Source organism: Nomascus leucogenys, chromosome 12 (assembly GCF_006542625.1).
Source record: "Nomascus leucogenys isolate Asia chromosome 12, Asia_NLE_v1, whole genome shotgun sequence".
Classification (NCBI taxonomy): Eukaryota; Metazoa; Chordata; class Mammalia; order Primates; family Hylobatidae; genus Nomascus; species Nomascus leucogenys.
This window is the reverse complement of record NC_044392.1, coordinates 1,976,610-2,004,396: the sequence shown is the minus strand read 5'-3', so window position 1 is coordinate 2,004,396 and position 27,787 is coordinate 1,976,610. Positions and strand designations below refer to the sequence as shown.

The window sequence follows — 27,787 nt, the reverse complement described above, 5'->3', positions numbered from 1 at the left end:
CCTTTCATGTACTGTTGTAAGCGTGCTTAGACCCCTCTCTAGTACTGGTTAACCAAACCACTTCAAGAATTATCTGGTTAGGCAATCTCTTTAAGTGAAAATCTTTGAGTAAGGAAGTTATCTTTCTCAAGAATTTAAGAAAATTCTAAACAATCTCCCAGTTTAAGCTGTTACACTGGAAAGAGAAAGTCACATCATATGTTTTATATGCCTTTCTTTGGGTACCACGTTACCTTGGTTAGTGTCCTCTGGGTCTTCTATATGAGCAATGACACTCCTGAGATAAAGCTGCTTCTGCTGTTCTAGATTTGACTGTGAAAACGTCGGAACATTAGTCCTTGAATAAAGCAAACCAGAAAAAAGAAAAACAGCCCATTAGAAACAGGAATATAGCGCTTTGTAGAGAGAAGTGATATACTGCTGATTGATTAGAACTAAGTTTCAGAGGCAAAATTATCTTTATGATCGAGAGGCAGAGGACAGTATTAGTCACACACACAAAAAACTAAAATGGAGTATGGAATCAAGAGAACAAAGAAGAGAAGCTGGGTGTGGTGGCTCACACCTGTAATCCCAGCACTCTGGGAATCTCAGGCAGGAGGACTGCTTGAGCCTAGGAATTTGAGACCAGCCAGGGCAACACAGCGAGACCCAAGAAATTTTTTTAAAAAATTAGCTGGACATGGCTGCATGTGCCTGTAGTCCTAGCTACTCAGGAGGCTGAGGAGGGAAGATGACTTGAGTCCACGAGTTCAAGGCTGCTGTGAGCTATGATCACACCACTGCATTCCAGTGGGCCTCAGAGTAAGACCCTGTCTCTAAAAAAATAAAATAATTTTAAAAAAGACGAAGAGAAGAAGGAAATAGACACAACCTCCTGCTAACGAGGAATAGAAAGGTGAAGATTACTAGTCCCTAGAGAAAGCATTTGTTGAGTAATTCAAGGTTAGTCAGAAAATAGCTTTCTAGAGTGAAACTGAAAAGTTAAATGGGACAAAGACTGAAAAGAATCACTAGATCTGGCAATCAGAGCAATGGTGACCTTGGTGAGAGCAATTTCTGGCCCATACTCATACTGACTGACTGTACTAAAGAATCAGTGGATGACAATATTGAGATTGCAAATTTGTTACTGTCCCAAGTAGCCTGAGTTGTGAGCTTTTGATATCACTTACATTGTAAGCAATTCACAAGGTTTCTCTCAATTATGCAAACAAAATAAAAAACCAGGAAACTGGGATTCGGGGTGATAGTCAAAGGAAACTTTAGCCTTATTTGTAATAATTTAAACTTTTACTTTATTTTTTATACAAGGTCTGTCTCCCAGGCTGGTGTGCAGTGGCATGAGATCGGCTCAGTGCAACCTCTGTCCCCTGGGCTCAAGCAATCTTCCCACCTCAGTCTTCCTAGTAGCTGGGACCACAGGTGTGCGCCACCACACCTGGGTATTTTTTTGCATTTTTAGTAGAGGCGCGGTCTTGCCATGTTGCCCAGATTGGTATTGAACTCCAGAATTCTAGCAATTGGCCCACCTCAGCCTCCCAAGGTGCTGGGATTACAGGTGTGGGCCACCGCACCTGGCCTAATTAAATTTTTTAAGCAAAATTAATATAATAAATGTATAATCAAAAGAATTTGTTAAAGTCTCACTGTAAGGAAGCTAATCTGATTCAACATTTTAAAAAAAGCTTTTCTAATAGATTCAATTTAAAAGGACCATGTAGAGACACTGCCATCTCCTGGCAACAAGAGAATAAATTGAAAAGATGACGCAAATTTGCAACCCCTACTAGAATTTTTTCACAAGGGCAGTTGTGTGCAAGTTGGGAGAAACAACAAAATGATTTTCTACTAGTTGTATTTTAACATTTTGGTTAAAATTATTCTAACCTCTTATCATATATGTGACCAGGCTGCCCCATGCACAGGAGAAGATACCTTACATTTGTAGTGTTTTCACTAATATGTCTATTTTGCTTTCAAAATAACCCTGTAAAGCAGCAGAGGAGGCATCGTTAGCCTTATTTTATGCATAAAAACTGAGGTAAGAGATTAATTGACTTGCCAAAAGTCACATAGTTGGTAGTGCTAGAACTTCAAGTTTGCTTACTCCTGGAGCAGGGTTTTTTCCCTACACTAAGAGGAAACTGGGGAGGGGAAGAAAGAAATTGAAGAGAACCAAAAGAAATCAGAATATTTAATTATACTTTACATTACCTGGTCTTGGTTTGTAGAACAGGAATGACTTTGCCTAGTCTTCTCTCATGGCCTTTCATCTTCCCAGAATCCTTGTTAAGAACATCCTGCTTTTTTGAGGAAAAGGAATGCAAAAGGAAAGGTGATTCTTAGTTATAAGAAACCCACTGAAAACAACACTATTTATGGAAATATTTTTTAACTAAAGGCTACAAAAGCCTATTTGTGAACACTACTGTGTACCACATATGACCGTAGTACTTTAAATGAGATAAGAACTGTAATCTTTTTCTGTAATCTTAAAAAAAAACAAACAAAAACAAAAAACAAACCCTGGCCAGGCGCAGTGGCTCACGCCTGTAATCCCAACACTTTGGGAGGCCAAGGCGGGTGGATCACCTGAGGTCAGGAGTTCGAGACCACCCTGGCCAACATGGTGAAACACCATCTCCACTAAAATACAAAAATTAGCTGGGCATGGTGGTGCATGTCTGTAATCCCAGCTACTCGAGGCTGAGACAGAAGAATTGCTTGAACCCAAGAGGCAGAAGTTGCAGTGAGCCAAGATCGTGCCACTGCACTGCAGCCTGAGGGACAGAGCGAGACTCTATCTCAAAAAAAAAAAAAAAAAAAAAAAAAAGAAACCCTATGTGGCAGGGATTATTACACTCATCTGGCAGATAGGGAATCAGGCTCAAAAAGGTTAGATAAATTGCCCAAGATTTTTCAGCTCTTTCATGGCTGATTCAGAGCTAGTGCTGTATCTTAATATATAGCATGGCAATAAAGATTGAGACATAGGCTGAAGCCCAAAGACAAGAAAAATAATAGAATTACCATCTTGGTAATTATTCAACAGAGGGTAATTTAATATTATGTGCCAGGTGATATAAATACATTATTTCATTAATCCTTATTATACTATGAAGTATTATTTACTCCAATTTAGATAAGAAATGTGGGGAAACATAGAGGCTAAATAATTAGCCCAGGGTCACAGTGCTAGTCAGGATTCAAACCCCAATTTGTCTGAATACAAAGCTCTGCCAGATTATAACAAATGTACCACTGTGGTGTAGGACGCCCATAGCAGGGGAAGTTGTGTATGTGTGGAGATAGCAGGTATATGGAAACTCTGCTATACATCTGAATAAAAATAATTTCATTTTTCTCTTCACCTTGAATAAAATGTACTTACTTTGTTTGATGAGCTGGAAACAACCAGAGATCTCATTTCACAACCTGACTTGTGTGAACCACCATTTCTACAGGATAACTCCATATTAGAAGGACTCTCTGAATGGTCTGAGATCCGAGAGAATACAGACGTAGGGTTCTCACTGTCAGGCATATTTTTATCAGAGACAGTTTGTTGAAAGTTATTGTTTGAAGAAGAGAGCTGGGGCCCATCCCAGGCAGAATTACTGGGGCTGATCCCTTCAGATTCAGTACAAAGTTTGCTTTCATTTGGGCTAAGACCATCTTCTGTCATCTCTTCTCCAAGGGAAGAGAGTTTTTCAGTCTCTTTGGATGAATCAGTCTCGTCCTTATCAAGCAGAACATCACAAACTGTTGGATTAAATGGTGCAACAGTAACTTTTATAAGATTCTTTTCTAGTACAGAGCGTCTGTTTAATGGTTTAGTATGAGCTAGTCCATGACCACTTGATGTACTTAGCTGAGGTAGTTTGAAGAGGTTAGGAGTCTCAGCTACTGGTCCCAGGCTGTACGATGAATTTTTCTCTTGGGGAGTATCAAGTAGAATTTGACTCCCTCTTTCTCCCTTCTCAACATGCCCACCGTCGTCTTCCCCAGAAGACTGCTCATATGATGGGTCATCTTCCTTCAACAGTGCATCAATCTCTTCCTCTGTGTAACTTACATCACCATCATCTTCTTCTCCCTCTGACAGCTCCAGCAAGGAGTCATCCAATCCATCCTCATCCAAGGAACCCCAAGAAAATGGGGCACTGTCTTTAGGCAAGAGAGAGGTACCAGAAGACTGTTCAGAGGGCACCCGTGAGCACATCATTTCTGGAGAAATAAAAGACAGTTTCACTGAGGAAGAGAAAATAACCTTATACCAACTCCAGTCCACCATATGTGGGTAATGTTCTAGTATTTCAAAATCTTTGCACTGTGACTTGTAGCATAAGAAATAATTTTAAGATATTTAACCTTACCAGAAACATGGAAATACACATTAGAACAATGAGATACTTTTGCCTATCAAAATGGTGATAATTAGGATGCCATGATAATCTGTATTGGTGAGGATGTGGAGAAACAAGCACTCACACACTATCAGTAAAGGCGTTTAAGTCAGTATGATATTTTGTGAAGAGTAATTTGACTATACCATTTGACCCAGCAATTTCACTTCTAGAACTTCATATATATATACATGGATGTTCAAAGTAGCCAAATCCTGGACGCAACCTAAATGTCCATTACCAAGAGAACTGTTCAGTACATCATGGTACGTCTGTGCTATGGAGTACTTTTCAATTATTTAAAAACACAATGAAGTAGATCTGTATGTACTATCATGGAATGATATCTACAACATACAAACAGAACAAATGTATATTATGTAAAATGTTTGAATATTCAATTTACACTTTAACACAAAACAAAAATGTATTACTTTTGAAATAAAACAAAATTCAAGAACACAAGAAGGTAAATAACTGTCTTCCATACTGTGTGGAGCTGCTGGAGCAGTCTCTGCCTTTGCCACGAGACCAAATGGAAAAAGGTTTCAGTTCCTGCTAGCTGTTCCTTTCAGGAGACTTGTCAAAATGATTGACTCCCACCTTCCTGCAGGCAAAAAGAAAATTAGAGGATCTTCTCATCACTTTCAACTCTGCTAATTACAAAGTCAACTGTATTATGCTTTAAGGTGCTCGATGTATTAATTTTAATCTTGATTTTTTTGTAATACCAGAAAGTTGGATTTTCTGAGTCAAGAACACCAAAGAAAAAAATCTTCAAAGAAAAAAAAAATTATGCAACTAAGAGAACTAGTTTTGTACCTCCCAACAATTTATACTTTCTTAAGAGTATCATCTACTTTAGTAGGATGAATACTGGCATGGGAATCCAAAGACCTGGGGTGTAGTACTGGTTGTATCACTAGCCAGCTCCAATAACTTGGGTATGCCACTTGACCATTTAGACTTGTTTCCTCATTTACAAAATGGGAAAGGGATGGAAAAGGGGTGCTAGGCAATGTCTAAGGTTCCACCAAAATCTAAAAATTAATCATGATCACAAATACAAAAATCTTTATATATATATATATATATATATATGTATATAAAAAATGCAAAAAAAAAAAGGTCATTAAAGATACAAACACAAGCCTGGGCACAAGGTGAAATGCTGTCTCTACAAAAAAATAGAAAAATTAGCGGGGCATGGTGGCACACGCCTGTAGTTCCAGCTACTCATGAGGCTGAGGTGAGAGGATCACTTGAGGATGGGAGGTCGAGGCTGCAGAGAGCAGTCATCATACCACTGCACTCCAGTCAGGGTGACAGAGCAAGACCCTGTCTCAAAAGAAAAAAAAAAAAGATACAAACAAAAATTGATGACTATTGTAACTTGCAGGGACCACAAAGGTAGGTCAAGGTTGGACTTTGTATCATTTTACTTTTCTACTTGAATATTTAGTTAGTTGTATAATTAAAACCTAGTTTTTAATATTTCACATATCTGAGAAGTATAAGAAATGCTTAAATACTGAACTCAATAATTTGGAAAAGTACTTGTAGCCTTGTTAACTATAAAATTTCCCCTACTCCATGACCCTCCATACCACACCCTGAGTTTTAACTTTAGTTCATACATTCCTTTTTTTTTTTTTTTTTTTTTGAGACAGAGTCTCACTCTGTTGCCCAGGCTAGAGTGCAGTGGCACAATCTTGGCTCACTGCAAGCTCCGCCTCCCGGGTTTATGCCATTCTCCTGCCTCAGCCTCCCGAGCAGCTGGGACTACAGGCTCCCGCCACCACGCCCAGCTAATTTGTTGTATTTTTAGTAGAGACGGGGTTTCACCGTGTTAGCCAGGATGCTCTCCATCTCCTGACCTTGCGATCTGCCTGCCTTGGCCTCCCAAAGTGCTGGGATTATAGGCATGAGCCACCGCGCCCAGCCTAGTTCATGCATTCTTTTAGAAGATATTTTTTGAGCTACAATCATCACACACCACAAGCTGCGTGATATGATTTCTCTTTATGATTTCCAAGAAGTCAAGATATAGCTCCTACCCTCATAATGTATAATATGTAATGTATAATCTTAATGTATAATCTTGCTAGAGAAACAACACTGAAAATTAAACACCAATATGAGATAATATAAAATGGTATGGACAATAAAGTACTAGAGAAAGAGAAGCAAAGGGATTATAGAGTTTTAGAATTAGAAGGGATCTAGTTAAACTTACTCATATTAGAAATGAAATGGGAGAAAAAGAAATATTAAATACCTATTATAAACCAGGTGCTCTGAGACACATTTTACAACTCTAACCTCTCAACACAATTCTGTAAAATTAATCTTATCAAAGAAATCATTTTCTGTTGTATTTAAACTTAGAGCTGCTAAAACTTATTTTATTTTACCAATACTATATTCCAGCAATTGTGAGAGTTCTAGGTGTTGAAGCAGCTACCTCTATGAAAAGTAATTTCTCTGTGTTAGTGACTGAGTTATTTTATTTACTTTATTTCTTTAGGAAGCAGTTAGAAAAAAAAGTTTAGTATGGAAAACGTTCTTTGACTTAAGAAGATTTATGTCAGGCACAGGTATCACAGGCACTGGGGTTAAGCAGCTACATTTCTTAGATGCCCTTTCTGGGCCATTGCCCCCCATTCTGACTCCTTACAAAAGGTCTAGTTCAAGCCCTTGGTTGGCCAAATGGAGAGTTCAATAGATTTTCCCTCTTGGGAAACTAAAGTTCAGAAGCATGAAGTAACTTAACCGAGTACACATAGCTAATAATGTTAGAACAAGGATCAAAACCCAGGTCTAATTCCAAACGCAATGTTTTTCCCACTAGGTCTGTGACAGACTTGCTCAGGATTGGTCAGCAAATGGCAGAGCTAGAATCCAAACTCAGGCCTTCTAAATTCAGTACAATCTATAACAAACTGTGCAAGAGCAAAGACCAAAGAGGGCTTTTGGTCTCTTGGAAAAAATATTTTAAGCCACCTTAATAGGACCAATATCCTTCGTAACCATTGCAATAATCAATTCCTACACAACATGACATCCAGATGCAAAAAAATGGGCTTTTCTGAGCTTCTCTTATGTTCTAATAGATCTGGGAAAAAAAGTATACAAAACAATACCATATATATGGTATATATAGAGACAAGGAGATAATTTTAATTTGTACAAATCATTCTCTTTCTGATGTCTGATGTTATTTCCTCATTTTCTTTTTTTTTTTTTTTTTGAGATGGAGTCTAGCTCTGTAGCCCAGGCTGGAGTGCCGTGGCGCGATCTCGGCTCACTGCAAGCTCCGCCTCCCGGGTTCACACCATTCTCCTGCCTCACTCAGCCTCCCGAGTAGCTGGGACTGCAGGTGCCTGCCACCACACCTGGCTAATTTTTGTATTTTTAGTAGAGACGGGGTTTCACCGTGTTAGCCAGGATGGTCTTGATCTCCTGACCTCGTGATCCGCCCGCCTCGGCCTCCCAAAGTGCTGGGATTACAGGCGTGAGCCACCGCACCCGACCATTTCCTCATTTTCAAAAGTACTTATTATAAAGAATGTAAAACATATACATAAGTAACATAATAGTATAATGAACCCCCACATACCCATCACTCAACCCCAATGACTATTAACTCATAGCTAATCTTGCCCCATCCACTTCCCACCTTTACCAGATTATTTTGAAGCAAATCCCAGGCATTGTATCATTTCATCTGTAAATAACAAGAATTCCTTATCATAAAACACACAGTTCAGATTTCCAATTATCTTATGTCATATTTTTTTTAAGGCTAAAAAATAATCAGTATCCAAGTAAGGCCCATACAATGTGACTGGCTGATGTCTTATGTGTATTTTAATCTAAAGATTTCAGATCTTTTACCCCTGCAATTACTTTATTAAAGAAACTATATGGGAGATGGCTTACGCCTGTAATCCCAGCACTTTGGGAGGCTAAATTGGGGGGATCACTTGAGGCCAGGAGTTTGAGACCAGCCTGACCAACGTGGCGGAACCCCATTTCTACTAAAAACACAAAGAAAATTTAGCTGGGCATGGTGACGCAGGCCTGTAGCCCCGGCTATTCAGAAGGCTGAGGCAGGAGAATCGCTGAAACCCAGGAGGCGGAGGTTGCGGTGGGCAGAGATCGCACCACTACACTCCAGCCTGGGTGACAGAGTGAAACTTTGTCTCAAAAAAAGAAAAAAGAAACAGGCCGGGCGCAGTGGCTCACGCCTGTAATCCTAGCACTTTGGGAGGCCGAGGAGGGCAGATCACGAGGTCAGGAGTTTGAGATCATCTGGACCAACATGGTGAAACCCCATCTCTACTAAAAATACAAAAATTAGCTGGGCTTGGTGGTGCGCGCCTATAACCCCAGCTATTCGGGAGGCTGAGGCAGGGGAACTGTTTGAATCCAGGAAGCGGAGGTTGCAGTGAGCCCAGACCGCGCCACTGCACTCCAGCCTGGGCGACAGCAAGAGTCAGTCTCAAAACACAACGACAAAAAAACCACAATACCATGTATTATGTATGGATACATATATCACAAAATTATTAAAATAGGCATGAAAGGCCGGAATTCAGGATGGTCTTGATCTCGACCTCGTGATCCACCCGCCTCAGGCTCCCAAAGTGCTGGGATTACAGGTGTGAACCACCGTGCGCGGCCAACGTTTTATTTCTTAAGAAAACAATATCTCATCTTAGGCTACATGACGATAAATAAATAAGGAAAAAAAATAGCAAGATGAGACCTGAAACAAATATGGTAACCTAAGACAAAGCAGTATGGTAGGTATAATAATGTTCATTATTATGTTACTTTTATACTGTTAAATTATTGTTATATTTTTGAGACAGGGTCTCAGGTTTGTCGCCCAGGCAGAAAACAGTGGCGTGATCATAGCTCACTGCAGCCTTGAATCCCGGGGCTGCTGGGACTACAGGTACACACCACCATACCCGGCTAAATTTTTATTTTTTGTAGAGACATAGTCTCATTATGTTGCCCAGGCTGGTATTGAACTCCTGGAGTCAAGCAATCCTTCTGCATTGGTTTTCCAAAGTGCTGGGATTACAGGCATTGAGCCACCATACCCAGCCACTATACTTTTTTATATGCTTGAAATAATAAAAACATTTTAAAATTATGAAGTCAATGGGAAAGATACAATGATTATACTCTGTGAAGTATCAAATGTCCTCATATATCACAGTACCTACCTGATAGGGTTGTGGCAAGAATTAAATGAGATCGTGAACATAAATTTAGCACACTAGAGGCATGACAGACAAATAACTGGTGGTCATAGTTATTATTTCACCCCACCACCATCATTGCCCTGACCCCTGGAGTCTTAAGAGAAGCATAGGGTCACGCGCAGAGGCTGATGCCTGTAATCCCAGCACTTTGGGAGGCCGAGGTGGGCGGATCACCTGAGGTCAGGAGTTCAAGAGCAGCCGGGCCAACATGGTGAAACCCTGTCTCTACTAAAAATACAAAAATTAGCCGGGTGTGTGGTGCATGCCTGTAATCCCAGCTACTTGGGAGGCTGAAGCAGGAGAATCGCTGGAACCCAGGAGGCAGAGGTTGCAGTGAGCTGAGATCGCGCCACTGCACTCCAGCCCGGGTGACAGAGCGAGACTCTGTCTCAAAAAAAAAAAGAAAAAAAAGCATAGGAACGGTAGGAAAAAAGAGTGCTAAACTGGTAGGGAATTTCCCCTAGACCCTGCTTGAAATTATCTAACATACTCTACCCTCATCTAGTTTAATCCAGCATTCAACCATATTGTCACTAAAGACCAGACTAGGTAGACATCTGAAATATCAGGCAAATTAATGTTCACTGAACTATCCTTTATAGAGGTACTGGACCTCAGCAATTCACTTCAAGTCTCTGAACCTCAATACAGATGAGAACATGCATCTAAAAAGGGGGTAAATACTGTTAACTTCAAACACAGATTATCATGAGAAAAAAGAGGATGTTTATGAAAGTACTCTAAACCTAAAAGTTCTATACCAAAAAAACCTGGTATTTAATGAATGTGCAAGGGGGGAAATCCTCATATAAAACTGAAGTTCTTCAGTGAAATTCCAAACACAGCCTTACTTATTACTTCTCCGTCAAAAGAAGGCTTACTTACTTCTCTGTCTACCATCTACCACCTTTCTTGGCACTTGTCTGGTAACCTCCACTTAAAATACCGGGACCCCTTTTTTTTTTATTTTTATTTTTGAGACAGGGTCTCACTTCATCACCCAGGCTGAAATGCAGTGGCGTGATCTGGGCTCACTGCAACCTCTGCCTCCCAGTTTCAAGCGATTCTCATGCCACAGCCTCCCAGTAGCTGGGATTACAGGCGTCCACCATGCTCGGCTAATTTTTGTATTTTCAGTAGAGATGGGGTTTTGCTATGTTGGCCAGTCTGGTCTTGAACTCCTGGCCTCAAGCAATCCTCCGGCCTTGGCCTCCCCAAGTGCTGGGATTACAGGTGTGAGCCACATGCCTGGCCATATCCCTTTATTTTTAAGGGAAGAATATTTTTCCGATCTTCTATCTCTTAGTTCCTCTACACCCCATCCTTTCTGTGACCCCATTCTGTCCTTCCACATCTCCCTCACCTGTCCACCCCCTTCTTCACACTTCAGTTTACCTCCCCCTCTCTGTTCTCGAACCTCCTGGTTGCAACCTCAGAAACTGGTTCCCTTTCTATTTTTATCTCACCTCAGAAAACCTACTGCCTTCGAGCACAAAGCCTTACTTTATTGAGGCCACTAAAACTGCAACACCAGATGCAAACCCACATCCCCTTTCAAGCTCTAAAGTCAAGACCATTACCAAGCAGGGTCTGACAGGTACAGCCAAGGGCAGAGATTATTTCCAATGGACAAGACCTCCCCCGGCCTTTGATTTCCAACCTTTCCCAAAGCAATACATGTGAAGCACACAGCACGAAACACACTCAGCAGGCTTTATCGCTCCATAAAATAGGCACAACATTTACAAAAAATCAAAATGAACTGAAATTATCTGTAACAGTTTTGCAAATTCCTTCGAAGTAACTAAAAACACTGCAGGACGGAAAAAACAAGCCGGGGCTGCAAATCTTTGCTTTAGGTAACATTTCACTAGATGAGGGTGCCAGGATTCTCCTCCCACATGGACACAGACAACAGATTTGCTAAGCTGCAGCAACAGGTTTCTTTTCAAAAAGAAAATGTGCTTTAAAACACTTCAGGCAGGTCTGCTAGAGCTTGGAGTCCCTAATAAATATACAAAACACCGGAGATCAGGTTAGGGCAGGCGGTGGACAATTCAACCACTTCTAGGACCTTTCCAGGGCCCACCGAGGTAATAACCGCTTTCCCTCTTGCCCTGGAAGTAACTGGTGACGCCGCCTCCAGCCCTTGAGGACCCGGAGAAAGGGTGGCCCAGGCCCAACCTTTGGAGGATACTGCCTTGGCTTTCTCTCACAAATGCAAAGGCCCGGGACGGTGTCGCCTTCCAGGAAGGGCCTTTGCATCTCCCTCCTCCGGGGACACCGCGAATTCCCGCCTCCCGGCGGAAAGCGGGAGAAGCGAGAGTTTTCTCCCCGCCCCTCCCCCAGTAGGGGCAAACCCGCCCCTCAGCAGGCCTGGGCTGTGCGCTCCTCTCCCGGGGACCACCGTCCTCAGATCTCCCCGGGGAATGGGTCGTCCTCTTCCTGCCCCAACCCGCGAGACGCGGCATAAAAGCCCGCGGCTATCTTCCCGCCAGCAACAGCCTCCCGCCGAGCCGGCCGGGGCAGAGGCGGCCCCCACCCCCACTGGACAGGGACTGCAGACGGCGCTCCCCGACTCTCAGACGACCCGGGAGCTTCCCTTTTCCTCAGCGGGGTGAGGGGCATCTGTCGCCCGGCGACTTGGAGGTGGGGGGCAGGGACATTCCCTCGCCATCACCTCAGGAGCTAAAACGCGCCCTTCTCGCAGCAGGGCGTGGGCCTCCCAATCCCTCCAAGGGGCGGACGGCGTGCGCAACCCCCTGGAGAAGCAACAGGCGCCCCCATCCCCCTCCAAGCCGGGTAACGCCGACCCCCTCGTCCCTCCCGCTTTTCACCTCCGGAAGCCGGGCCAAAGCCTGGGCGAACGACTGCGCCTCACTCCGCCCCCTGCGCCATTTTATCGCCCCCTCCCCGACCTCCCCCACCCCGAGTCAGCCGGGCCAACGCCAGGGGGAGGGCAAGCCAGCAGTGATTGGCAGGAAACCGTCCCGCCTCTAGGAGGGTTGTGCCCCGCGCAGGCGCCTCAGCCCCGCCCTCCGCACCGCCCACCGTGCCCACCGGCTCCACCTTTTCCCGTCTCATCGACCTGCTCGACTCTCCGCTGCTCCTCACTTTTTCCGGCTACTGCCGGAAGGGTCCAGGCCGAGCAAGCGGAGCGTCGAGCCCAGCTGATGCAACCTGGCTGGACTCGCGTGACAGTTCCCGGCACGCGGCGGCGACGGTGACCCAGGAAGGGGCTCTGGTGCCGGGCTGAGCGGGGGAAGCAGGGGTAGCGGAGCCATGGGGGACGCTCCCAGCCCTGAAGAGAAACTGCACCTTATCACCCGGAACCTGCAGGTCAGGCCTGAGGGTTGGAAATGCGCGGTTGGGGATTAGGAGCCCGGTTCAGTGATTTTGAGCCCTATTACGGGGTTCTAAGTATGTGGGGCCGGGGACTCGGCGCTGGGGCAGCTCTGAGAGAGGCTGTAGATCTCACTGCTGGTCGGTTAGTCAATCAAGCAGCCCTTCCCTGGGTTCCACAGAAATCACAGTGGGCTCACCTCTTGCGTCCAGTTACCTTGTGTTGGAGCCAAACTTTGAATCCAGGACTCCCACTCCACCCCCCTATTAAGTGCCAGACGTGGTGCTTAGTCGCTGGGGATACGTCAAGGGCCTGCCAGAGCTTGTCTGAAGGGGATTAGACGTTAAAAATGACCCATTACGGTTCAAGTAAGTACTACAAGTTGCTATACTGGGAGCTTTAAAAGGAAAGAGAGAAGGGAAGGCTTCCCTGAGGAAGTGACCTCTAAACTGCGCCTTGAGGAAATGGATCCCCCCCCTCACTCCACAAGTGTTCCGATTGTTAACCAAGAACTACAGGAGTAGAAGTGAACCAGAGGAAGAATGGAAGAATGAGGAGGGAGAGCATTTCAGATGGAGGGAACAGAAATTGTGGCTAATTTAGCTGGAGTGGAGTGAGCAAAGTTATGAGGAAGCACTTAAATATTTATATTGCTTACCCCTTAACTTTTTCAGGCTTCTAACTATTGTCACCTTATCAGGGAGGCATGATTTCCGACCGCTTTATGTAAATAACAAACCCTCTGGCACCAGAACTGCCCCATGCCTTGCTCTGCCTTTTTTTTATTATTGTTTCTACATAGTATACATTTTATTTGTTTATTTGTTCAGGAGAGGTAGGCAGGGACCAAGTCACAGGAGCCTTGCAGGCCTTGTTCTGTTCAATTTTAAATTGGGCTTTCTTCTAAGAGCAGTGATACATCAGTTGGGCCACACAGCCTGTTCTTTCTTTTTAGAGATGTACTTCACATACTATAAAATTCACCCTTTTAAAGTGTACAATTCGGTGGGTTTTAGTATGTTCACAAGGTTGTGCACCCATCACACTATTTTTTTTTTTTTTTTTTTGAGACGAGTCTCGCTCTGTCGCCCAGGCTGGAGTGCAGTGGCACGATCTCGGCTCATTGCAAGCTCCGCCCCCCGGGTTCACGCCATTCTCCTGCCCCAGCCTCCCGAGTAGCTGGCACTACAGGCACCCGCCACCACGCCCGGCTAATTTTTTGTATTTTTAGTAGAGACAGGGTTTCACCTTGTTAGCCAGGATGGTCTCGATCTCCTGACCTCGTGATCCACGGCCTCGGCCTCCCAAAGTGCTGGGATTACAGGCGTGAGCCACCGCGCCCGGCCACAACCATCACACTATGTAATATAACTTGCACCCGTTAGCAGACGCTACCTATTACCCACTACTCCTAGCCTTAGGGAAACACTAATCTACTCCCTGTTTCCAGGTATTTGCCTGTTCTGGGCATTTCCTGTAACTAGAATCATACAATATGTGTCTTGTTGCGTCTGACTTTTTGCACTTAGCATAATGTTTTCAAAGTTCATGCATGTATTTGCACCTAGCAGAACGTCATTCCTTTTTATGGTTGAATGATACTCTGTTGTATGGATATACATTTTGTTTATCCCTTCATCAGTTGATGGACATTTGGGTTATTCCGTTCACAACTTAGTCTTAACCAAAGTTTTTTGCATGCTTCCCCTAGCTAGATTCTTTGTTTCCTATTCTCTCTCCATAAAACAGTGCTGGTTGGAGACTAAAAATACACGAAACTATTAGAATTGACTCAATTGGTTTTTTTGTTTTGGGGGTTTTTTTTTGGAAATGGAGTTTCGCTCTTGTCGCCCAGGCTGGAGTGCAATGGTACAATCTCAGCTCATTGCAACCTCTGCCTCCTGGGCTCAAGTGATTCTCCTGCCTCAGCCTCCTGAGTAGCTGGGATTACAGACGTGCACCACCACGCAGGGCTAATTTTTGTATTTTTAGTAGAGATGGGGTTTCACCATGTTGGCCAGGCTGGTCTCAAATTCCTGACCTCAAGTTATCTGCCAAATTCGGCTTCCCAAAGTGCTAGGATTACAGCGTGAGCCACAGCGCCCGGCCTCACTCAGGTTTTAAAGGCTAAGTAATGTGACATCTTCTTGGGTGGCGAGAACCTTCCAAGTGTCCACATATTCAGGGGTGCTCTTGAGCATGCGGGATCAGCTGCCAAAAGACTTGGAGCACAGGATTTTAACAAGTCCTGGTAATATATGATTCAAACCAGCAGTCTATCATGGTTTCTAATAGCTTCCCAAAACCGTAACTTGAGGAAACACTACAACCTCTTATCAGGGGTATACTGGCCTGTTAGAATTTTTCCAATACTGTCATAGGACAAAAAGAAATCATTAAAGGTTTGTAAAAAGGAAAATGAGTTTTAAAGAAGTTTTTGAGTTTTAAAGACTATCTCTGGCTACCTTTTAGAACATGGATTGGAGGGGCCAGGCACAATGGCTCATGCTGGTAATCCCAACACTTTGGGAGGCCCACGCGGGCAGATCACTCGAGGTCAGGAGTTCAAGATCAACCTGGTCAACATAGTGAAACCCCATCCCTACTAAAAATACAAAAATTTCTCTGGCATGGTGGCAGGCACCTGTAATTCCAGCTACTTGGGAGACTGAGGCAGGAGAATCATTTGAACCCGGGAGCAGAGGTTGCAGTGACTCAAGATTGCATCACTGCACTCCAGCTTGGGTGACAGAGCAAGACTCCGTCTCAAAAAAATAAAAAAAGAACTTGGATTGGAGGGAGTAAGAGTAGATTTGGGAGACCTGTTAGGAGAATATTACAGTAATCCTGGTGTGATCTAATGGGGCCTGGATTTGGGTGGTGATGTAGAGGCAGAGAGAAATAGGAGAGTTGAAGAGCAGTTTTGGAGTCCTTGAACAACTCTATGTGATGGTACCATTTACTGAAGTAGGAGTGAAACTATCCTGAAAAAGATGGTTGGGGAATGAAGTAAGAAGTCAAGAGCATCAGTTTTATTTTGAACATGTTGAGTTTGAATGACTGGGTTGGTAACGAGAACACGGTTCTGTATATGGGCGTAAGCAGGAGATTTGGGAGTTAGTGGCTCATAGTAGTAGTTGAAGCAACTGAAGGGGATCAGTTAAGGAGACTGTAGAGTGAGAAGACAAAAGACCAGAGCCCTAAAGATTGCTAATATTTAATGACTAGGAAGATTAAGAACAGTTGCAAAGAAATCTAAGCAGGCAGAGAAGAGGAAAACTAAGAGAATAAAATAAAGGAGACCAAAAGAGGAGAATGCTTCTGGGAGGGAGTGAGGACTAAAAAATACTCATTGAATTTAGCAACATGAAGGTCCTCTGTGATCTTAGCAAGATTATGTGTGATGTGATATGGAATTTAGTAGTATGATGTAGTATGGAATTCAAATTGGAATGGGAGATTAGGAAATGGAGACCAAAAGAAGAGACAACTGTTTCAAGAAATTGGCTATGAAAGGAAGGAGAGTGAGTTAGAGGCATGTAAACCAAAAAGTACCTGAGGCCAGGTGTGGTGGCTTACACCTATAATCCCAGCCCTTTGGGAGGCTGAGGCAGGTGGATCATTTGAGGTCAGGAGTTTGAGACCAACCTGACCAACATGGTGAAACCCCATCTCTACTGAAAATACAAACAATTAGCTGAGTGTGGTGGTGCATGCCTGTAATCTCAGCTACTCTGGAAGCTGAGGCAGGAGAATCACTTGAACCCCAGAGGTGGAGGTTTCAGTGAGCAGAGATCACAGAGCTGTGCTCCAGCCTGGGCAACAGAGTGAGACTCCATCTTGAAAAAACAAAAAGTATCTGAGACAAGTCTCAATCAATTTAGACGTTTATTTTGCTAAGGTTAAAGACCATGGCATCTGACACAACCTCAGGAAGTTCTGAGAACATGTGTCCAAGGTGGTTGGGTTACAGCTTCATTTTATACATTTTGGGGAGACAAGTTACAGGCAAAAACATAAATCAATACAAGTAAGGTATACATTGGTTTGCCCAGAAAGGGGGTGGGGGTCCTAGGTTATAGGTGGATTCAAAGATTTCCTGATTGGCAATTGATTGAAAGAGTTAAACTCTACCTGAAGAGTTGAAGTCAGCTTGAGTTAAGATAAGGAGGGTTATGGAAGCTAAGGTGTTTTTTTTTTTTTGAGACAGTGTTGTTCTTGTTGCCCAGGCTGGAGTGCAATGGTGCAATATTGTAGGGACCAGCCCCACAGGGTCAGTGGTCTTCTCCCTGTGTGCAGCAACGAGAGAGTGTAGAAATAAAGACACAAAACAAAGAGATAAAAGAAAAGACAGCTGGGCCTGGGGGACCACTACCACCAATTCGCGGAGACCGGTAGTGGCTCCAAATATCTGGCCGCACTGTTATTTGTTGTATACAAAGCAAAAGGGGCAGGGTAAAGAGTGTGAGTCATCTCCAATGATAGGTAAGGTCACGTGGGTCACGTGTCCACTGGACAGGGGGCCGTTCCCTGCCTGACAGCCAAGGCAGAGAGAGAGAGAGAAGACAAAGACAGCTTACACCATTATTTCTACATATCAGAGACTATTAGTACTTTCACTAATTTACTACTGCTATCTAGAAGGCAGGGCCAGATGTACCGGATGGAACATGAAGGCAGACTAGGAGCGTGACCACTGAAGCACAGCATCACAGAGAGACGGTTAGGCCTCCAGATAACTGCGGGAAAGCCTGACTGGTGTCAGGCCCTCCACAAGAGGTGGAGGAGCAGAGTCTTCTCTAAACTCCCCCGGGGAAAAGGAGACTCCCTTTCCTGGTCTGCTAAGTAGCGGGTGTTTTCCTTGACACTTTTTGCTACCGCTAGACCACGAGTCCGCCTGGCAGCGGGCGTCCTCCCAGATGCTGGCATCACCGCTAGACCAAGGAGCCCTCTGGTGGCCCTGTCCAGGCATAACAGAAGGCTCGCACTCTTGTCTTCCGGTCACTCCTCACTGTGTCCCCTCAGCTCCTATCTCTGTATGGCCTGGTTTTTCCTAGGTTGTGATTATAGAGCGAGGATTATTATAATATTGGGATAAAGAGTAATTACTGCCAACTAATGATTATTGATATTGATATATAATCATATCTAAGATCTATATCTGGTATAACTATTCTTGTTTTATATTTTATTATACTGGAACAGCTCGTGTCCTCGGTCTCTTGCCTCGGTGCCTGGGTGGCTTGCCGCCCACACAATATTGACTCACTGCAACCTCCGCCTTCCAGGTTCACGCGATTCTCCTGCCACAGCCTCCCGAGTAGCTGGGATTACAGGCGCCTGCCACCATGCCCTGCTAATTTTTGTACTTTTAGTAGAGATGGGGTTTCGCCATGTTGGCCAGGCTGGTCTCGACCCCTGACCTCGTGATCCACCCGCCTTGGCCTCCCAAAGTGCTGGGATTACAGGCGTGAGGCGCTGCACCCAGCTGAAGCCAAGGTTCTTGTCATGTAGAGGAAGCCTCCAGGTATCTGGCTTCAGAGAGAATTGATGGTGAATGTCTGTTATCTGACCTTAAAAGGTGTCAGACTCTCCAGAAAAGACTTAGTGTGGGTAGGAGATTTCTCTACAGAATGCAAATTTCCCCCGACAAGAGACAGTTTTGCAGGGCCATTTCACAATATGTCAAAGAAATATCTTTTGGGGTAAAATACTTTGATTTCCTTTAGGGCCTGCTATCTGTCATGTGGTGCTATACCAGAATCAGTTTGGAATTCGGTATCTTATTGCTACAGAGAGTTTGTTTTGTCAATCTTACTATCTGTGTTTTAATGTGCATGCTGGTCAGTTGTGTCTAAACTCCAGAGGATCACCAGGTAGGGTGGCTCATGCCTATAATCCCAGCACTTTGGGAGACTGAGGCCAGAGGATCACTTGAGTCCAAGAGTTCGAGACCAGCCTGGGCAACATAGTGAGACTTCTCTACTAAACCGAAAAAACTAGCCAGGCATACACGCACTGGTAGCCCCAAGCTACTTGGAAGGCTGAAGTGGGGGGATTGTTGAGCCTGAAGGTCGAGGCTGCAGTGAGCTGTGTTTGCACAACTGGACTCCTGCCAGGGCAGCATAGCAAGACCTTGTCTCAAAAAAATGAATAAATATACTTCAAAGGGAGAAGGGTATAATGAGGCATGTCAGACCCTTCCTTCCTGCCTTGGCCTGAACTAGTTTTTTAAGTTTCTTTGGGATCCTGTTGGCCAAAATGTGGGGTCCATTCCAACAGTTGGGGGGCTTAGAGTTTAGTTTTGGTTTACGGGTAGCTGCTGCAGGCAAAGATGCAGTTAGGGACATGACCCCACTCCCCAACACCGGGGGTGATACTAGCAGCAGCACCAACTTTACATTGGCTCTCCATGTTGTAACCGAGCAAGTTATAGAGAAACGCCACACTCTGAGACGAATTCAGGAGTCCTTTATTAGCCGGCGACTGAGAGATGGCTAGTGCTCAAAATTCTCTCTGCCCCGAAGAAGGGGCTAGATTTTCTTTTATACTTTGGTTTAGAAAGGGGAGGAGGAGCCTAGCTGAAACAATCTTACAGAAGTAAAACAGGCAAAAAAGTTAAAAAGACAAATGGTTATGGGAAAACAAGCAGTTCCGGGTGCAGGGGCTTTAAATCCATCACAAGGTGATAGAGGCGGAGGCTTTGGGTACCATCAACCAGACACAAATGCCCGGGCTTAGGGTACTATCAATCGGGCAAATTCCTGGGAACTGCGGATATAGCTTGCCACAGTATCTTATCAGTTATTTGCATTCTTTGATGTGCTGGGAGTCAGCTTGCACAAGTTAAGTCCTTGAGGAAGGGGGGTGGGTAAGAGGCTGCAAGGGGCTGCAAGTGAAGGAGCCAAAATGGAGTTTTTACCAGGTTAAAACAAGGTAGGGCATCACATCTGCACTGAGAACATGGCTGGACCTCCTTGATGGCTCTGAGCCTGGATCTCCAGTGACACATGCTTTTGTTTTCCTTGTCACATGGTAAAGGATGAGCAAGGTGAGGCACCGACATTAAACTAACTCTTCTGCTTCCACAATAGGAGGTTCTGGGGGAAGAGAAGCTGAAGGAGATACTGAAGGAGCGGGAACTTAAAATTTACTGGGGAACAGCAACCACGGGCAAACCACATGTGGCTTACTTTGTGCCCATGTCAAAGATTGCAGACTTCTTGAAGGCAGGGTGTGAGGTAAGAACTAATGCTCTAAGCCCTTGGGGAATGACCCAAGGGAGACCCAAGAGAGACTTAACAAGGACAGGGTGGGGCTGGAGGAGATAGGTTGGAGGTAATTGGACAAATTCACATTTTGGTGGCCCCTTATCTCTTGTCCAGGTAACAATTCTGTTTGCGGACCTCCACGCATATCTGGATAACATGAAAGCACCATGGGAACTTCTAGAACTCCGGGTCAGTTACTATGAGAATGTGATCAAAGCAATGCTGGAGAGCATTGGTGTGCCCTTGGAGAAGCTCAAGTTCATCAAAGGCACTGATTACCAGCTCAGCAAGTAAGTGCTTGATCATCCACCCTCCTTGTGGCTCTGGTGCTTCTAGCTAATTACAGACCTGTGGAGTCCAGGCATTCTTCACATTTAGATTAGAAGCTGTCTGGCGTGACCTATTAAGAACCATTTAAATCTTTGTCCATTAAAACCTCATTGTCCTTGTAATTCACCCATCAGAAGCGTACTGACTAGTAAATGCCTTAATACTGTCCTTTTGCTGGAAATATAAACGTGACCATAACAAAGTCCTTGGCCTTGCAGAACTCACAGCATATGAGAGAGTGATGGTGAACAATTCAGCCTCCCTTTCTCTTCCAACCTCAGCAAATAATAATAAAAGAAATGTGAAAGAAAAATATTTCACTTATTTCTCACCGCCCCAACAATTGTTATTGCTTTTTATCTTTGTGAGTTTTGTTTATATTTGGAATGTTAGCATAGATATTTGGTGTCTTAATGTTTAACTTACTCTTTTTTTTTTTTTTTTTTTTTTTTTTTGGAGATAGAGTTTCGCTGTTGTTGCCCAGGCTGGAGTGCAATGGCACGATCTTGACTCACTGCAACCTCCGCCCCCTGGGTTCAAGCGATTCTCCTCCCTCAGCCTTCCTAGTACCTGGGATTACAGGCATGTGCCACCACACCCGGCTAATTTTGTATTTTTAGTAGAGACAGGGTTTCATCATGTTGGTCAGGCTGGTACCAAACTCCCGACCTCAAGTGATCTGCCCGCCTCGGTCTCCCAAAGTGCTGGGATTACAGGCATAAGCCACCGCGCCCAGCCTAACTTACTCTTTCTTAACCTCAGATATGCATTTATAAGTACATAGCACTCTATTAGTCACTTTTGCATTTAAACCCTTAGAACAACTTTTTAAAGTAAGCATTATTTTGCTAAGGAAATTAATTCAGATTTAACTTTCCCGAGTTTATACATCTAGTAAGTAGATGAGTCAGGATGTGAACCCAGATCTCTTGTTTACTAGTAACTTTCTCTTTTTACTGCATCTGATATAATTTTCTTTATCATTCCTCACTGTTGATACATTTAGGGCTTTAAATAAAGCATATAGGCTGGGCAGGGTGGCTCACATCTGTAATCTGAGCACTTAGGGAGGCCAAGCTGAGAGAATTGCTTGAGGCCAGGAGTTCAAGACTACCCTGGCCAACATGGCAAGTCCTCATCTCTAAGAAAAAGAAAAGAAAGAAAGAAAAATAGGGCCAGGCATGGTGGCTCACACCTGTAATCCCAGTGCTTTGGAAGGCTGAGGTGGGCAGATCACTTGAGGCCAGGCGTTTGAGACCAGTCTAGCCAACATGGCGAAACCCCATCTCTACTAAAACTACAGAAAATTACCTGGGCGTGGTGGTGTACTCCTGTAATCACAGCTACTCGGCAGGCTGAGGCATGAGAATCACTTGAACCTGGGAGGTGGAGGTTGCAGTGAGTGGAGATCATACCACTGCACTCCAGCCTGGGCAACAGAGTGAGACTCCATCTCAAAAAAAAGAAAAGAAAGAAAAAGAAATGAATAAGTAAAGCATATGAACATCTTTGAATTTACAGCCTTCATAGAGTACCTGAAATTTTATTCATTTTTACATTTAATCTACAGATCTTTATGGAGCCCCTGGTATATGATAAGCACTGTTCTAGGTACTGGATATGCAAAAGTAAGCCAAAACAAAAGTCCCTATCCTAATGGGGCTTACATTCCAGCAAGGAAATACAGACAGTAAATAATGAGTTATATGTGTATCAGATGGCAATAGCTGAAACAAAGCAGGCAGGCCAGGGTACAGAAAGTTTTCAGGAAGCCAGGGGTTTCAATTTGGATGTGATGGTTAGGGAAGCCCTCTCTACTAAAATGACGTTAGGCAGAAACCTGAATAAGGTGAGGGAGTGAGTCTTGCAAATATGTATTGAATTCTTGCTATGTGCAAGACGCTAGTCTAGGCACTGGGGTTATACCTGTGAAGAACACAGGCATGGTTTTTATTCTCCAAGAACTTAAGAGAATTTGGGATATGGGAAGGTGGGATAAATAAAGCTATCTTGCTTCAAAGTCACTTGATATTTTTCTATATACAAAAATGACTTTAGGGCCAGGCCTGGTGGCTCACGCCTGTAATCTCAGCACTTTGGGAGGCTGAGGTCAGGAGTTCAAGACCAGCCTGGCCAACATGGCAAAACCCCATCTCTACTAAAAATACAAAAATTAGCCAGGTGTGGTGGTTTATGCCTGTAATCCCAGTACTCAGGAGGCTGAGGCAGGATAATCACTTGAACCCACAGGGCAAAGGTTGCGGTGAGCCGAGATCACACCACTGCACTCCAGCCTGGGCAACAGAGCGAGACTCTGTCTCAAAAAAAATAATAATAATAATAATGGTGGGGGAGTGGCGGGTGCTGGATGCAGAGGCTCATGCCTGTAATCCCAGCACTTTGGGAGGCCAAGGCAGGAGAATCACCTGAGCTCAGGAATTCGAGGCCAGAGTGGGCGTAGCGAGACCTCATCTCTACTAAAAATCAAAAAAATTACCTAGGCATCATGGCATGCACCTGTAATCCCAGCTACTTGAGAGGCTGAGGTGGGAGGATCACTTGAGCTGAGATCAAAGCTGCAGTGACTATGATTGTGCCATTATACTGCACCCTGGGCAACAGAGCAAGATCCTGTCTCAAAAACAAAAAAACATGGAAATAGATTGGGAAATTTTGATATCAGTTGAAAAGGCATTCCAAATGAAGAGACTGAAGGAAAATGGCAGAGAAGCAGTATTTCAAGAGATAATGGCAGAACATTTTCCAGAAGTGAAGAAAAATACTAATTAAAGCCCTCTTTTAAAAAGAAAAACAAGCCCAGTACTGTGGCTTGTTTTCCCAGCACTTTGGCAGGCTGGGGTGGGCAGATTGCTTGAGCCCAGCAGTTCCAGACCAGCCTGGGCAATGTGGGGAAACCACGTCTCTACAAAAAATAGAAAAATTGGGCAGGTGTGGTGGCACATGCCTATAGTTCTAGTTCCTTTGGAGGCTGAGGTGGGAGGATCACCTGAGCCCAGGGAGATTAAGGCTGCAGTGAGCTGTGATCACACCACTGTGTTCCAGCCCAGGTGACAGAGTGAGACCCTGTCTCAAAAAAAAAAAAAAAAAGATAAAAGGGAAAAACATAAAAATAAAGAAATATTTTAGATGAGAAGATAGGTCTATCACATTTTAGAAGCTACCAGGCAGTGCTCTGTTTGAATGTCCTAGTGTAACTGGACCCAGGTTTGGCTGCCCGGCCACTTGAAAGCCAAGACAGAAGACACAAGGGTTGGTAGGAGGAGAAGCAGGTTTAATCAGAAAGCCAACAAACCGAGAAGATGGTGAACTAGTGTTCTAAAGTACTATCTTAAATTCTAAATTTTACCATAGTGTTTTTAAAGGGAGACTTGGTGTGGGAGACATGCAGGAGTGGTGAGAATACAGGGTCTGCGTGTCTTTGTTCTGATGGCTGTCTTGCATAATTGCCTGTCAGGAGGTATGGTTGGTGTTATCTTGACTTCAGACTGATGGTGATGGACTAATTGTTCCAGACTCCCTCTGAGCAGGAGGATTCTGCAGTCTGGGCTCCATGCCTAGTTTGTTTCAAGATTAGCTTCTGGGATTTCTTTTTTTCCAACTTTTATTTTAGATTCAAGGGGTGCATGTGCAGGTTTGTTGCATGAGTAAATTACATGTCACAGGAGTTTGGTGTACAGACAATTTTGTCACTCAGGTAATCAGCACAATACCCAATAGGTAGTTTTTGAATCCTCACCCTCCTCTCTGGAATTTCTTAAGCAAGAGCATAATTAAATAAGCATGTATTGCCAGAAGGGAGGGAAAGAAGAAGAAGAAAGTTGGTGATTAAAATATATTTTTAAAACTGAGATCCCTGGTTACACTAAGGTTAGGGAAGTAAATTAATGTGCTTTAGATTGCCCTGGGAAACTGAGGCCTAGGCCCAGGTTTACAGCTGTCCCCTCTTCCCTTCCTCTTCAGAGAGTACACACTAGATGTGTACAGACTCTCCTCCGTGGTCACACAGCACGATTCCAAGAAGGCTGGAGCTGAGGTGGTAAAGCAGGTGGAGCACCCTTTGCTGAGTGGCCTCTTGTACCCCGGACTGCAGGTACTTAAGTGGGAGGGAGTGGCCCGATGACCTTTTCTGCTCTGGTTTGATGACAGGCATGTCTCATTGCACTTTGCTTTACTGCACTACACAGATACTGTGTTTTTTACAAATTGAAGGTGTGTGGCAACCCTGTGTCCAGCAAGTCCACCAGCACCATTTTTCCAACAGCATGTGCTCACTTCGTGTCTCTGTGCCACATTCTGGTAATTCTCACAGTATTTCAAGCTTTTTCATTATTATCATATCTGCATGGTGATATGCGATCTGTGACCTTTGATGTTAATGTTGTAATTGTTTTGGGGCACCACAAACTGTGCCCGTATAAGACAATGAACTTAATAAATATTGTGTGTGTTCTGACTACTCTACCATCCAGCCATTTCCTCACTCTCCTGGCCTCCTTATTTCCTGAAACACAACAATATTGAAATTAGGCTAATTAATAACCCTACAATAGCCTCTAAGTGTTGAAAGGGAGAAGTCACACATTTCTCACTTTATTTATTTATTTTTGAGATGGAGTCTCGCTCTGTCACCCAGGCTGGAGTGCAGTGGTGCAATCTCGGCTCACTGCAACTTCCGCCTCCTGGGTTCAAGCAATTCTCTGCCTCAGCCTCCTGAGTAGCTGGGATTACAGGCGCCCGCCACCACGTCTGGCTGATTTTTTTGTATTTTTAGTAGAGATGGGGTTTCACCATCTTGGCCAGGCTGGTCTTGAACTCCTGACCTTGTGATCCACCCACCTTGGCCTCCCACAGTGCTGTGATTATAGGCGTGAGCTACTGCGCCTGGCCGCACGTCTGTCACTTTAAATCTACAGCTAGAAATGATCAAGCTTAGTGAAGAAGGAATGTCAAAAGCCGAGGCAGGCAGAAAGCTGGGCCTCTTGCACCAAATAGCCAGGTTGTGAATCCATAGGGAAAGTTCTTGACGGAAATTCAAAGTGCTACTCCAGTGAACACCTGAAAAATAGAAAGTGAAACAGATGTAAGTTTCACTTATGCTGATATGCAGAAAATTGTAGTAGTCTGGATAGAAGATCAAACCAGCCACAATATTGCTTTAAGCTAAAGCCTACTCCAGAGAAAGGCCCTAACTGTCTTCAGTTTTATGAAGGCTGAGAGATTGGTTCATGACATTTAAAGGGAAAAAAGCCATTTCCATAATATAAAAGTGCAAGGTGAAGCAGCAAGCGCTGATGTAGAAGTTGCGGCAAGTTACCCAGAATATCTAGCTAAGATCATTGATGAAGGCGGCTACACTGAATAGTGGATTTTCAAGGTAGATGAAATAGCCTTTTATCGGAAGAAGATGCGATCTTGGACTTTCATAGCTAGAGAGAAGTTGATTCCTGGCTTCAAATCTTCAAAGGACAGGCTGACTCTCTTGTTAGGAGCTAATGCAGCTGGTGACTTGAAGTTGAAGCCAATGCTCATTTACATTCCAAAAATCCTAGTGCCTTTAAGAATTATGCTAAATAGGCCGGGCATGGTGGCTCATGCCTGTAATCCCAGCACTTTGGGAAGCCGAGGTGAGCAAATCACTTGAGGCCAGGAGTTCGAGACCAGCCTGGCCAACATGGTGAAACCCCGTCTCTACTAAAACTACAAAAAAAAAAAAAAAAGAAAAATTAGGCCAGGCGTGATGGCTCATACGTGTAACTCAGCACTTTGAGAGGCCGAGGCAGGCAGATCACGAGGTCAGGAGTTCGAGACCAGCCTGGCCATCATAGTAAAACCCCATCTCTACTAAAAATACAAAAATTAGCCGGTCGTGGTGGCGTGCAACTGCAGTCCTAGCTACTTGGGAGGCTGAGGCAGGACAGTCGCTTGAAACCGGGAGGCAGAGATTGCAGTAAGCTGAGATCGTGCCATTGCGCTCCAGCCTGGGCAACAATGCAAGACTCCGTCTCAAGAAAAAAAAAAATTAGTCAGGTGTTGTGGTGCACATCTGTAGCCCCAGCTACTTGGGAGGCTGAGGCAGGAGAATCACTTAAACCCAGGAGGTGGAGATTGCAGTGAGCCGAGATCACACCACTGCACTCCAGCCTGGGTAACAGAGTGAGACTCCATCTCAAAAAAGACTTATGCTAAGTCTACTCTGCCTGAGCTCTATAAATGGAACAACAAAGCCTGGATAGTAGCATATCTGTTAACAGTATGATTTACTGAGCATTTTAAGCCCACTTTTGAGACCTGCTCCTCAGAAAGAAAGATTCTTTTCAAAACATTACTGCTCATTGACAGCGCACCTGGTCACCTAAGAGCGCTGATGGAGAGCTTCTGTAGAGCTTGAGATGTTCAGGAGTTGAATGTTATTTTTACGCCTGCTAACACAACATCCATTCTATAGCCCATGGATCAAGGAGTGATTTCGACTTTCAAGTCCTACTATTTAGGAAATACATTTCAAAAGGCTATAGCTGCCATAGATAGTGATTCCTCTGATGGATCTGGGCAAAGTAAACTGAAAACCTCTGAAAAGGATCCAGCATTCTAGGTGTTATCAAGAATATTCGTGATTCATGGGAGGAAGTAAAAATATCCATATTAACAGGAGTTTGGAAGAAGTGGATGGTAACTGTCATGGGTGACTTTGAGGGGTTCAAGACTTCAGTGAGGGAAGTCACTGTAGATGGGGTAGAGATAACAGGAGAACTGCAATTAGGAGTGGAGCCTGAAGATGTGACTGAATTGCTGCAATCTCATGATAAATTTTGAACAAATGAGGAATTGCTTCTTATGGATGAGCAAAGAAAGTGGTTTCTTGAAGTGGAAACTACTGGTGAGGATTCTGTGAACGTTGTTGAAATGGCAACAAAGGATTTTGAATATTACATAAACTTAGTTGATAAAGCAGCAGCAAGGTTTGAGAGGATGGACTCCAATATTGAAAGAAGTTCTATTGTGGACGGAATGCTATGAAACAGCATCACCTGCACCAGATAAATCTTTCATGAAAGGGACAGTCCATTGACGTGGCAAACTTCATTGTTGTCTTATTTTAGGTAATTGCCACAGCCACTGCAGCCTTCAGCAACC

General features: G+C 44.1%; 2 protein-coding genes across 9 annotated transcripts in view; one reads left to right on the top strand and one right to left on the bottom strand.

The window, feature by feature from the left end:
- The window catches only part of S100PBP (S100P binding protein), a 42,754-nt gene extending 30,057 nt beyond the window's left edge, over positions 1-12,697 (bottom strand). For 5 of the 8 annotated variants that reach the window (XM_030823338.1, XM_030823339.1, XM_030823341.1 and 2 more), the window contains exons 1-3: positions 3,395-4,298; positions 2,218-2,306; positions 234-337 (exon numbers count right to left, since the gene is read on the bottom strand). In XM_030823338.1, the coding sequence (XP_030679198.1) occupies positions 234-337; positions 2,218-2,306; positions 3,395-4,297 (1,096 nt within the window). In that variant the 5' untranslated portion in view covers position 4,298. Of the gene's footprint in view, positions 1-233; positions 338-2,217; positions 2,307-3,394; positions 4,299-4,899; positions 5,017-12,525 lie in introns of those variants that run through there. The other 3 variants (XM_003276377.2, XM_012511279.2, XM_012511276.2) reach the window with 2 other exon arrangements.
- The window catches only part of YARS1 (tyrosyl-tRNA synthetase 1), a 42,935-nt gene continuing 27,217 nt past the window's right edge, over positions 12,070-27,787 (top strand). The window contains exons 1-4 of the mRNA XM_003276376.4: positions 12,070-13,027; positions 20,126-20,272; positions 20,417-20,592; positions 24,614-24,743. Coding sequence (XP_003276424.1) covers positions 12,971-13,027; positions 20,126-20,272; positions 20,417-20,592; positions 24,614-24,743 — 510 coding nt within the window. The 5' untranslated portion in view covers positions 12,070-12,970. The remainder of the gene's footprint in view (positions 13,028-20,125; positions 20,273-20,416; positions 20,593-24,613; positions 24,744-27,787) is intronic.